The sequence below is a fragment of the Egretta garzetta genome, unplaced genomic scaffold (genome assembly GCF_000687185.1).
Source record: "Egretta garzetta isolate BGI_Z169 unplaced genomic scaffold, ASM68718v1 scaffold1021, whole genome shotgun sequence".
NCBI classification, from domain to species: domain Eukaryota; kingdom Metazoa; phylum Chordata; class Aves; order Pelecaniformes; family Ardeidae; genus Egretta; species Egretta garzetta.
In genome coordinates this window covers 326,544-339,078 of record NW_009258752.1, presented here as the reverse complement: position 1 = coordinate 339,078, position 12,535 = coordinate 326,544, and the positions used below count along the sequence as shown (strand labels likewise).

At 41.4% G+C, this 12,535-nt stretch overlaps 1 protein-coding gene across 1 annotated transcript; it reads left to right on the top strand.

Annotated features, from left to right (window-relative positions):
- Positions 1–307: 307 nt before the first annotated feature.
- On the top strand, positions 308–8,780 carry DNAAF6 (dynein axonemal assembly factor 6). The gene is made up of 7 exons (XM_009649088.2): positions 308–366; positions 484–589; positions 2,308–2,371; positions 3,841–3,946; positions 5,807–5,903; positions 6,697–6,782; positions 8,651–8,780. Exons 2-7 carry the CDS (start codon positions 503–505, stop codon positions 8,778–8,780), a joined length of 570 nt encoding a protein of 189 aa, XP_009647383.1. The 5' UTR covers positions 308–366; positions 484–502.
- The last annotated feature ends 3,755 nt before the right edge of the window (positions 8,781–12,535 follow it).

Below are 12,535 nucleotides of genomic sequence, written 5' to 3'. Positions count from 1 at the left end.
GGGCTGCCCCGGGGCCGGTACCGCGGCGTCGGGAGCCGCCGTGCAGCCCGAGAGCGGGGCGGCGGGGAGGTCGGGCTTCCCTCACGCTGTGTTTCCGTTCGCCCTCAGCTGGGGCCTGGAGCTGGGGCCGTCGAATGCCCGTCTGCAGCGAGGCGGCCGGGCAGGGACCCTGCCTGAAGACCTTTACCCTAAGCCATCCAAGGCGTCCTGCTGCCCTTGCTCTGCCGCCCAGAGCCAATAGTCACTGTAATAATAAGGCTTGAGCTGTGTTTGCAATGAATGCCTGTGGAAGAAAAGAGTCTATAATTTGAGCGCAGAGAGGAAAGGTTGATTGTGTTCCATTATATGTGTTTTGACATCACACATGTAAGAGTTCAGCTAAACTTTATCCTTCCAGAACACACAGCAGGGAAATTGTTTTTTACGGACAGTAAAGAACAGACTTTTTTCTTTCTTCATCTGTCACTTATTTTTTCTGCATAGGTGAGCAGTGGGTATTGACATGGACAGTGTTTCTTCAAGCTCTTCTCTACAGTCCCTTGCCAAACTGCTTCGTGGTGCTCAAGAAGAAGATGATGATGAACATGTGGTGAGTCTTCCATAAGAAGTGCTGCTGCTTTTACATATTGTACCATAGCCTAACCTTGTTAACTGAGGAGAAGGAAATATCTCTTTTCCCACAGCGAGTAAAAAGAGAATGAAAACCTTTGAAGGTTTTGGACTGACGGAAACAGCTAGAAGATATTTTTAGGGTAACAAGCTCTTGAGGGAGAGAATGAGGAAGATGCCGTAGGAAAACAAGGAGAGATTGTGAGCACAAAACAGGAGGGATATTTAATTTTTCAGCCTGAAGGAAATGAGAACATGTAGTTGAAAGAGCTTTAGATACTTTGGACTTGCCCCTTCTTTTCCCTGAAATCTGCCAGAGATTAAGGCAATTACAGCTGAATACTTCATACAAAGGGAAAGAAGTTACTGCTCAACTTCTGAGTAAAGACTAAAACATCCAGAGGCGGCTGAGCATACTGATTCTGTGTGTAAGACATTGAAGAACTGTGGAAATAATTGATCACTGAAGTACAATAGATATGTTGGTGATTGTAGAATAGGGAAGGGTTGCGTAATCACTCTAAGGTGAATGATCTGAATGATTAATGACAAAAATATCTTTCCATTCTTCTGTATCAGTTCATCTCAGGACTAGATGAAATCACAGATTTTGGAAAACACATGTTGTTCCTGCAGTATGCAACTGCTGCTTTTATCTAGGCATGCATGTGTTCTGGGGAGAAATATCCCAGGAGGGCCACAGGTGCCAACAAGCACAATGTAGAAGGCCTCTGTGAAGGCTCAAAATTTTATCAAGTCTCTTAGGATTTTGAACAAATAATGTTATGACATGGATAACAAAAATGGCAAATGCCTCAGTGTTCCTCCAAATCACTGCTCTACAAAGAGCCAGCTGGCTGACCCAGCGGTTGTGCTCTAGTAGTGGCAATGGTAATAATATTTCAAATAAAAGGGGTGCATATCCCTTGAAATTTCCTTTCAGTAGGTGGTAGATGTGGTCCTTCACACTCTTAACTACCCTTCAGCTGTTTAATGCCTGCCTTTTAAAACTAGCATTATTGCTGTACATCTTTGCAGTAAACATCCTGATTTTAAAAGAATTTGTTTACATCTTATTAATAAAATGAATGACACTTCAGAGACAGAAATGGAAAATTGCCACAAGGGATGTCAATTAAGTCTGAGTCAATCTGGGTAAATTGAAATCTTTATTTTGATTTAATTTAATGTTCTGTGCATATGAGGCACTTTTATCAAAGGAAGGAATCTTCATATATAGAGAAATGCCTCACATTGGCCTATTAGCACTAAATTGATTCATAATTAGAGGAAAATGTTGTTGCCTCATATGATCTCTACTGTCAAAAGGAATCCAAATGCTGTGATGGGGTTTTCACATAGCAGCCTTAGTTTTCTGCAATATTTCCATGGCAGGCAAAGCATGGAAGTTTTGCCAAAATGCCATAGAAACTAATACTCAAAAAGTATATCTGTCTGTAATACTGTGCTTCTGGGAGTCCTGCTTAAACCCAGTGTGTCAAGGTCACTTTCTGCTGGGTGAGAGTGAAGAAGAGAGAATGTTTGGTGGTTTGGTCATGAAATTGTGGGATACTATTTTTTGGATTCTAGCAGGGATTTGCTTGACGTCAGGTAACATTTTATATTTATTGACATTATCATTGTTACTGAGCTGGGCGCTCTGAAACTTGGTTGAAGTTCCATTTGCCTTTTTTGCAGCCGCACTGTTCTGTTAGTGCCATGACTCCTGGTAGTATTGGACCAGTGAAGAAAGAGACCACCGGTAAGGAGGAATGTTTGTATGTTTTAGCATTCAGTCCCATATTAGCAGACTATAACAGCTGTAGTAAGGTACCACTGATGGGGTTTGCTTCATTAAGAGAGTGGTCACTGACCTTTGAGATGGAAATAGCATTACATTTTTATAATTACAATGTAAAATTATTCTTTTCTTGAAAGCTGAACTGTGAAATACACAAAGAGAAGTAGAAAGGGTAACTCAGCACAGCAGCCTCAAGTGGTGATGATAAACAGAGTACAGAGCACAGCCTGGTCACGGGCTGACGGGAATCATAACTGAGCAGCAAAAAGCTCCATATAAGTACTCTCATGGAATTGTTTATGCTCACTTAGAGCAAACAAGAAAGATGGACTTCTAAGTACTCACCTGAAAGGATCTTCATGGAGTAAACTGCGTGGAACTGAGCCTGTGAGGAGGAAGAGCTATGAAGTGTACCATGAAAAGCAGTCATACCATATTCCCCCCAAAAGCTTCACAACCCTACCTAGACCACACATGGGAAGAAATTGAAGTTTTGTTCAGTGCTGCCCTCAACAGACCAAGAGACATTTTTCAGTTATTGTCCTTTCTGCACCTAGTTCTTTGTCTGGAAACCCCAGATAATTGCATTCTTTAACAGACTTCAGGTGTTCTGGCATCATATAGAAAGGCAGACTCTCAGACAATGAGAACAAATATCTTGAGGGTCCCTACATTTTTGTGAATACCTTGGATTGCACTCAGGAAAGAAAGGAAGACAAGTTTAGTCTTGGCAAAGTTAATGTAAAGTTCTTCCTGAAGCTGATGCTGTCACATTATTCGACAGCTTAGTTATGAGCCACAAGAAAGGTCAACAAGGACCAGGATGAGTGTAGCAGGAAAGGAACTGTGGCAAATAGAACAAACAGTATTTTTGCTTGAGATTCCAATAATAAGCAGAGATTCTACTATAAAAACCTTCAAGTTGCCGATTTACCAGCTTACTAGAAAAAGTATTTTTCCATGTAGGATAGGCATAAACCATAGTATTCTGCCCATGAAATGTCATGTGTCTTCTGTACCTTATCTGGACTGTGCTCAATAATTAATGGGAAGAACTGGATTTCTATGTGAGGAGGAGGTCCTTTTGTAAAAGACTCTGCTTACTTAAAAATCTCATGTCAGGGGGCTTGGGGAAGATTAATATTTCATACTTCTACACTTTAACCATTTCAAAGTGCTAGATATTTTATACCTGGAAGGAGGATTTCCTTGGCATAGTGGTTGAGTAAAGGAGATTTAAGGGAAAGGAAGAGAAAACATCCTCCTTCTGCAAATTCTCATTCATAAGATACTAAGGTGAAGGAGACTGTAATCATTAACTAGAATGCTTTTAATACAAAGATTTTTCTAAAGCCTAGAAGTTTTCAGCTAACTTAGAGGAATAGAGACATTCCAAAATATTACAGTGTGATTTTCCTCATCACTTACAGGTACTTTTCAAGTAAAATCTGAAAACAGGAAAAATATTTGGAATACAGAGGAGGTCCCAGAAGGATCTGAATTTGATGATACCTGGGACCCTAGAGAACAGCCAGAGTAAGTGAGCTGAGACTGCCTGCATGGGCTTTACAAAGCGTTAATGGAAAAATGAGTTAAACAAACAGCATCTACTGCATTTGAGTAAAATGGTCATCTGAAAAGCTTGCGTCATGGAAGGAGAAAGGAAGGATATCAGTGTCGCATCTAAAGCAACACATGAGGATTGATTTTAACCTCTCCCTTGGAAATCTTCTGATCTCATGACAGAAACATAGAGTTGGTTTTTCCCATCATAAGATTGCTTGCAGTGTCAGATACTTTAGTATAAAGTGAGATTAGGAGGGGAAGTGGGCCAGCAAAACACTTTACTAGCTTTCAAATATGCCATTTGTGTGAAATACCTGTCTTTTCCCACTGCAACCGAGATGCGTTCATTTTTCATACTCATAAATTCATAAAGTACTCCAACTTATATTTGCATTTCAAAGAACTAAGCTCTTTAGAGACAAATAATACTACAGGAAGGGAGGCTATATGCAGGTAGTTTTGAACTTCTGTCATTCAATCTTAGTCTGTCAAGGGACAGCCTAAAACCCATCTTTTCCCTTGCTCATAAAAAAACCAATACAAAAAGGTTCTTGAAATAGATAAAATCAGGCATGTTAGTTGTAGTCTGCAGAGGTCAGAAAGTCTTCAGCATCAATCCGCAAAGCAGCCTTTGCATTTCTAATCATGATGTTCTGATGCCATATCCTGGAGTGCTAAATGCTGGAGCAGATGGTCTGAAACCCATGAAGCTGCGTATGTTGTACGCTAGTTTGTAGTCCAGAATCCTAATTTTTCTCTGCACATAAGTCATGCCATTAGGTGTTCAATTCCCTGATCTAAACACATGGCTGAGACCTGCCTGAACTTAGACTCGGCGTTTCTGAAAATGATTTGGCATTCACCTGTAGCGTCACATACAGTTGTTCTTGAAACCATCACCTGTGAGGTATAGAACATGCTCTCTTTTTATTGTGGGCACAACAGAAGCTTTTCTCATGCCAGTTTTTGACCCTTCCCCTCCATGCTGGGTAAAATGCAGTGCTTCTCTAGCCTTAAGCAATTACGACCTGTGTTGCACAGATGAAAAGAGAGTATGAGTCTTTGTAACAGTTCATCAAACTGAATCAAGGATAATGGCCCAAAAGGAAAACAGATGGCTAGAGAGGTGCATCCAGAGCTATCAGACAGATTTCTCATTGACTTAGGAATATTACATACACATATGAACGCGGGAGATGTGAAAAAGACTCTGTACGCTCTTTCCAACAGGTTAGAGAAGTGACTCACTCCACTTATTTTGCTCAATTTAGTAGGAGTAATCCATGTTCTGAATATAATCTTTAGTTTGTATTTCCTTATTCATTAAGTATCAAGAGCAAGGGAGTACATGATTCTACATTTTGTAGATGCAGAGGGGTAGAAAATAAATGTTGACCGAATGCAAAAGAATTAAAATTTGACAAAAAAGTGTTATGCTCAGGCTGCAAGAATATGTTGAATGACAGAAAAGAACACATGTAGTTGTGACAGCATTCTTTTCAAATCCATTTCCCAAGAGTGTTTGACTAGTTGATACATATCATATTCACTTAGGATGCATTTCCTGATCCTGCAAAGGCTGGTTAGAGAAGTAGAGGCAGCAAAGTGAGTGCCTTGAAAAGTGGGGTGAATGATCTTCACCTGTCTTCCAGCTAACTCAGTCATGGCTCTGAACAGAAACCCAGTGTGGATGGGTTGAAGACTTGAAGGGAGACTGAAAAGGAGGAGAGACGATGCGATGAGGATATTTACAGTCCTCTGAGAAATACAGTCTCCTTTAGTCTCCTGCCCCTTCTCCAGTATTATTAGGCAACTACTCCTCTTTCTCAGGTATCAGATTTTATTCAAACAGTGTGTGGGAACAGAGGACGTCTTCTTTGGGATGAGCAGGAAAGACCCCTCCACAGCCTGCTGTGAAGATATGGTGGTGAGCTGAACCTGTATCTCCCATCCCTTCTTTGTGCTCTTTCTCTGCCCTTTTCAATCTTGCTGCCTTCTTGAGGGACAGAATGTAAACACCAAGCTGTATTGCTGCCTTTGGCCTCATGTAGGATTTTCTTATAGTTCTTCAAGCATTTGTAGATGGTATTTACCCTTGCTAACCTGACGAACTCATATCTATCTCCTCAAGGACCTAGTGTACTCAAGAGAATCTGTGCAAATGCACATGCCACATACAGACTTGAGGGAAATAAAAAGTAGCTCTAAGATGAAGTTTCATCTTGGACACAATTGTGGAGGGGAAAGGGGCTGGGAAGGAGATTGTTTTAATCTGCCTGCATTTATTACAAGGTATGCAAGTTAGCAGAATGCTACAATACTGGCAGTCTTTAAAGTTACAGTTATCAGATCCCGTCCCTTTATCATTTTATCAAAGACCTCCATGCTTTCTGAACTTCAGGACAGGTAGAGCTGCTGTGCAATTTCTCTAGTAGAAGCAAGCTGTGCTTGGAATACACAAAGCTGAGGGTTTTGCTGGATGTAGAATATCTGTCAAGTACATTATCAGCTCAGGATTTTGAAGAAAATAGGATATCAATAACATCACAGCTATTCAAAGCACTGATTATCACTGCCATATTTTCTCTGACACAACTTACCTACTCAGAACAGAATGTTGCTCTTTGACACTAGCAGCAAAATACACATGAAGATGAGATCTTTTATGGCTTGTAGGGCTACATATCTAATCACAGCTTTACCTCTGCCCATCATTTCAGATTAAAATCAAGCTGCCAGAGACAAAGTACTCAGACATCACATTAGATATCCAGGACAAGGTTCTTGATCTTCGAACTCCCAGAAAGTAAGTGAAACACAATTGATAGAAGTACAGTTAATATCTTGTTTGAAAGGAGGTTTAATCAAGCCTTCAGCTGAATGCTGTGTGGAAAGCAAAGCTAAAGATGAAGATCGGACTGTTAATTGCACATGAGAAACAGACATAGACAAAAACAACCGTAGTCCATCTGTAGGTGTATAGTGTGCTAGCTTTGAATCTGAGTGTGCTAGCTTTGAATCTGTGAGACTGTTCTAGCAAAAATAGCTTTAAGACAGATTTTGTCTACTTAAACAGCAAGGCTTCAAGGGGCCAAAATATCTGGCAAAAAACTGCCCACGGTCTTGAAGGACTTCTTGGAGTTTGCTTTCTAAATACTAATTTGTACAAATATATAACTGAAGATGGTCAAAAATGTGCAGATATATTTTCAGAAGTTGAAAGCCAAATTGTGGACATACCCAGGCATGGATGTGGAGATGGAAATGTTACAAGGTTTCCCTAAAGACGTTTCCTTTGAGTTCTTTTTTTATAGGGCTATTTCAAACCTACAAGGATAATCAACTGACTGATATACTCTCAGACTTCTCAGTCTTCCTCCATTTTTCCCTCAGCATGCAATTGCCCTGCCTGAGATTTCCAGATAATTCCCATGTCTGTTTTGCTTTAAGTCCTCCTTCACAATAGAGTGCTTTTATAAGAAAGCTTAATCCTCTCTGGGCTGACTTGCTGCATTGAATGGGATGTGGGAAGATCCACATGTGAATAGCTTCCTGCAAATAAATCCAAGGTGTGGGCCATGGATTAACGCTCAAATAAGTTCTGTCCCTGGGGGACTAACTGTAGAAAAGCCACCTATCTCACAGACAAAATCAGGCTGAGTCAGTTCCCCCTTGCTTGGATTTAACCCAAAGATGCAACAGGAGTGGAAGAGTGTTTGAAAGTGCCAGCTCTGAAACTGGAAAATCAGGAGGAATAACTGTTCAGCTAGTGACTTGGCAGAACACATAGGTAGTAAAAGAGGTAGCTAATGCAATACTACAGATGTAAGAAAACCTCAGCATCCTTTTTTTTTTTTGCAATTCTATCTTTTTGGTGACTCCAATCTGCCATTATCTTCTTAGTATCCAGCTGTCTCTAGTCACAAGCCTATCAAATAAAAAGTTTGCCATGAATCTAATGGTTGCTTGGGTACAGCCTGAGCCAGTGCTGCTTTCACAAATATAAGTACAAGTTTTTTCAGTATGAAAGAAATAAACAAAATTTCAAGTTCTACATACTGAAAAACACTGTAGTCTCACAGATATGTAGGAGTACTGAAAGGACCTGTTTCCATCTCTGTAGTCCTGGGGCTGATTCTAAGCCAATCTGATTTTAGGGGCTTCTCCAAATTATAGTGAGTGGCTGCCTTCTCATACCTGAACTGTGCTTTGCAGTGTAGACTTATCCTTTGTGAAACTGGACTGGCCAGAATCTCTAATCAGGCTGCACCACTTATTTGTTTTTACTAGAGAAGACAAGTTCCTGAAGACACGTTCAGATTTAAGGCATTATTAAGATTTATACCACCAGGAGAGCATTACCAGTGCAGCTCCTCCTTCCTCTTAAAATGCAGCACTGTGCAAAAGCAAGAACAGTGGAGAGAGCCCACAATCCATCATTGGAAACCATTGTCATAGACACAGCCAAAAGAAAGGAGTAGTGTTGGAAAGATTTCAGGGCCTGTATAGCTGAGCACCAGGTATTACAGGAACCCCATGAACTGTCATGAGAACGACATATACTGAGAGAACATTCCTTAGTATACTGACTGGTGAATTGCAAGAGTAACTTGCAATGCCATCTAAATTGATCGCCTGGTCTGAGACATTGAAATTCTCTGTGTCCTTTTACAGGAAGCTGCTGCTACACCTCCCCTACCATGTGGACAGCAAGAATGGTAAAGCTTGTTTTCTCTCCGAAGAGGAGACCTTGGAAGTCACCTTGAGAGTATCAAGGACATTTGATTTCATAAATTTTTTCTGATAGATAGAGAAACAGAGAAAGTTTGCAAAATGTAATCTCTTAGTTTGAAGTCTTCTTGAAATAGTAGATTGTTTCCCTTGAACAGTCCAGGGGGAATATCCCTGGAGAAACTGAATGAGTCAGAAGGAACATCGCACCCACAGGTTCCATAAGCTGAGGCTGTCCAGCTCTTGCGCTGCTCTGGTTAACATTCTGCTTTCTTCAGTCTGATACAGGCTCTGTGAATCAGAAAATAGGAGATTACAATTCTGCAAGCCAGAGAAAGTCTTTTTGTGGTCATGGCTGATAAGTAGCACAATGAGGCTCTGGCCAATGAGTCTGGTGCTTAGTTACTTTGCAAGACTCGCAAGTGGTAGTATTCTTACTTGGTCTCCAATGCTGGGACTGGGACCAGTTTAGAATCTCCTCATAGCTACTTCCTGATGAGAAGATCAAAGCTCTTCTGGGGTCTGTATCCACATCTGAGGCTAACTAATCCAACTATAATTGGGTTGTTGAACAGCTCAGCTCTTTTGAACAGTTTTTGGCAATGTATGGTTCAGTGTCATCTATTCACCTGCTGTCCCTCCAGATATTGGTGTGATCTTTCTTGATTAATAAAAGAATGTGTTCTAAGGAACAGTTCCAGTTACTTTTCACTCCACCTTTTCTATAATATGTCCTGAGACACTTCCTAAAAGTGAGATAAGAGGGGCTTCGCATAACAAAGCATCACTTAAAGGACTGAAATGTGGCAAAAGCTTTTCTTTGGCCTTCAGGTCCAATCTAGAGCTACAGAGATGCATAACCAAAATGTTTCTCTTACTAGCTGCTACACAAATATATTCACTTAACAATGGTAATCATGCAGCAAAGGTATTTGCTCAATGATCAAAGTGGAGAGGACAAGCAGGGCCTTGCCTGTCGATGGACTTTAGGTACACTTAACCAAAAGATTGTAAGCACTTTAAAAACAGAATGGCTTGGGTCCTGCATTCTTCTGGTGTAGAAGTAAAGGAAAAAAATTACCAGCTAGGTTGCAGACAGTACTCACGCAGCTAAATTTGTGGCAGGCTGTAGTGAGAAGATGAATTCTCCATGGTGGATGGAAGACACTGACAGTGAGTTTCCAGGTATATTTTTTTGTTTTGTCAGGTACTGTCAGAATTCACAGTATGTTTGTAATATACTGCATTATAACTCTAGCACAAATTAAGCTCGTGTCTGGACATTTCAGCCACTTCCCTTTGCTTGGGTCAGAATACTACTGCCCAACCTCTGCTTTAGCGTTAATGCACTGGAAAGCAGATATCTCCGTTACGATTCATCACAAGCTCTCAAATATGCTGATAACACTAGGAGCTACTCCAATTTGTACTTGCTTAAGTTTCCATAAATTGCATTTGAATGTCTCTTATTCCTACTCTACAAAGCTGTGGTGGAGAGGAGCAATGCAGATGTATGAAAAGGCTGAGGTCATTCCTCCTGACTCAGTTTGTACTGCCTGTGGTTGCCAAGAAGTTACAGTAAGGCTGTTTCTTGGAAAAGGGTTGGTTTTGTGGTCCCTAGACATTACGCTGCTTCATTTTTGCATTTCTTATACAGATTACAAGCAAAGTGGTAGATTGACCTGTATTTATACACATGTGAAGATAACATTTGCCCAAATTCATTCAGTAAATCCACGGCAAGGCAGAGTATAACTCTGCTCTTCTGAGCCCTATTCCAGTGCTTTATCCACAAGGTAATGTTGTCTTTATAGTTGGCAGTAGTAATTTACCAAGCCTTAAATCATCAAGTTCTGTTTAATTTAATGTCAATGTTTGATACTGAAAACAATGATGAGTTTGGCTCATTGTGCCTCTCCAGTGTTTTAGTTTCCTTATGGAAATGAGCATATGCCACACCAGTACCCATGTCCAATTTTCTCCCCAGATATTTTTTAACCTGAGGGCATTTCATCTGCATTCACAAGTCAAAAATCTGAGGTAAGTATGTTTTATAAGAAAGTTGGCTGCTGAATATAAAAGGGAAATACCAATTATTACTGCCTAAAGGGGAGGTTCTAGTGTGATTTCTTGCACCTGCTGCCCAGCCACCCTGTACACCCATACTCCAGGCTACAGTAGGTCATCAACACCACTCCACAAAGGGAAGCTGGCAAATTGGTGACATAGCAGGATAGAGAAGGCATTGCAGGGAAAGGGAGATACTCTGGCAGGGGGAAGCTGAAATCACAGTGTCAGGGTATATAAATACAGGGGACAAACTCCCAGGAAGCCAGGCTTCTTATTTTTCATTGCTCAAAAGGACGAGCTCTGCTGCTGTTTTCAGTACAGTAAAAACATTGGTCCCGGGGTGGGCAGTTGGCTCTTCTGATTCGGTCTGTTCCCTGAATGCACCATCACCACCTGGACATCCTCTCACATTCTTTCTTTCTTCCTATGAAGGAGACAGAGGCTGCCCTAGGCAAAAGGTTGGGGTTTTTTTCTGTAGATCATCCCAAGAGGAAACTGGTCAAAAGGACATGTAGGCTGCTAAGCTTCCCAGAAATCTGGGGGCTACTGCCAGCTACAGGAGAGTTAACTTTTTTGCAAGGACTTGGAGGTAGTTTTGCTTTGCTGAACTAGCACTGGCAGAAATCCTTTTGAAGGGGATACAAAACCCCCTTTGCCTCTGAACATCAAAGCTGTTGCCTAAGTACCACTCCAGCACCTGCAGGCATCTTAATTAATCAAAATTATGAGCCCAGTTAAACAACCCAGCCATTAAGCCCCAGCCATTAAGCATCATCAAGCGTTATTTGGTTCCCTAAGAAACATCTTGATTAAATGTATTGCAGTTAAGTAGAGGGTACTGTTGCTGTGGAAATGAGATAGAGGCTGTTTACAGTAGTATCCAAATAAACTACAGGTTGTCATCGCGCCTCGCTCATGCATTCTGTCCTCCAGTGTTGGTGGCAGAGCCACCATTCCCATTTTGACTTGTTTCTGCCTTCTGTCAGAGCTATGGTGGTGTGCTGAAGTACACAGCCCAGCTTGCTCTGTGTGTTTCACCTCTCTTCATATTCCCCCTTGTCCACATACTGACCTTCTGAGGCAAAGATACTTTCCTCATCCTACAGCCTGAGAAAGAGAAAACCCAGAAGAGTTGCTCCATATAAACACCTGAGACAGAGCAAGAACTTACATTTAGATTTTTCCCTTAAGCCCACAGTCTAGTTTCTGGGCTGCTCATTCCCATCATCCCCCATGTCTGTTGTTGGTGTCATTATATACCCCTTGTATTTCTTTCAAAAGGAAGACTACTTCATTTTTCTGCTGTTCAGTTTAAAGTTTGTATGCAAAATTTCTATGTACTTCTTTCATTCTGTGAAACACTGCTTTATCGGTATCTGCTTCCCTCCAGATAAAGTTTATCTAAAATAGCTAAGCTCTATCTATGTGTACAGAGAGATGTCTCCCCTACAGCCTACAGAGTAAGGAGACAAGACTGGTACTGCTTCTGCCTTTCTCATCTAACCTTGGGCCCCAACACTTGGTGCATGAGACTGGATTCCTGGGGACAAACGGAGCTTTGCAGGCTGCAGCGCACGCTGACAGAGCACAAACACACAAAGGAAACTCTCAGCCAAGCAGCCTCTGTCCCCGAGGCCTCCCAGATTCTCTCGTTCAGGTAGCAGGTGACTGCTTTTAGCAGTATCCGCTCTGGATGTTTGGCAGCATGGGACACTGGATACAGAGCAAAACAGATGGATGGGCAAGGGTGCACACCAA

Bases quoted from the DNA above. Each gene is read 5' to 3' on its own strand.
- DNAAF6 (XM_009649088.2), top strand. From the start codon at position 503: ATGGACAGTGTTTCTTCAAGCTCTTCTCTACAGTCCCTTGCCAAACTG. The intron at 2,372-3,840 runs GTAAGGAGGAAT...CATCACTTACAG, and splicing joins AGTGAAGAAAGAGACCACCG to GTACTTTTCAAGTAAAATCT. The intron at 5,904-6,696 runs GTGAGCTGAACC...CCATCATTTCAG, and splicing joins CCTGCTGTGAAGATATGGTG to ATTAAAATCAAGCTGCCAGA.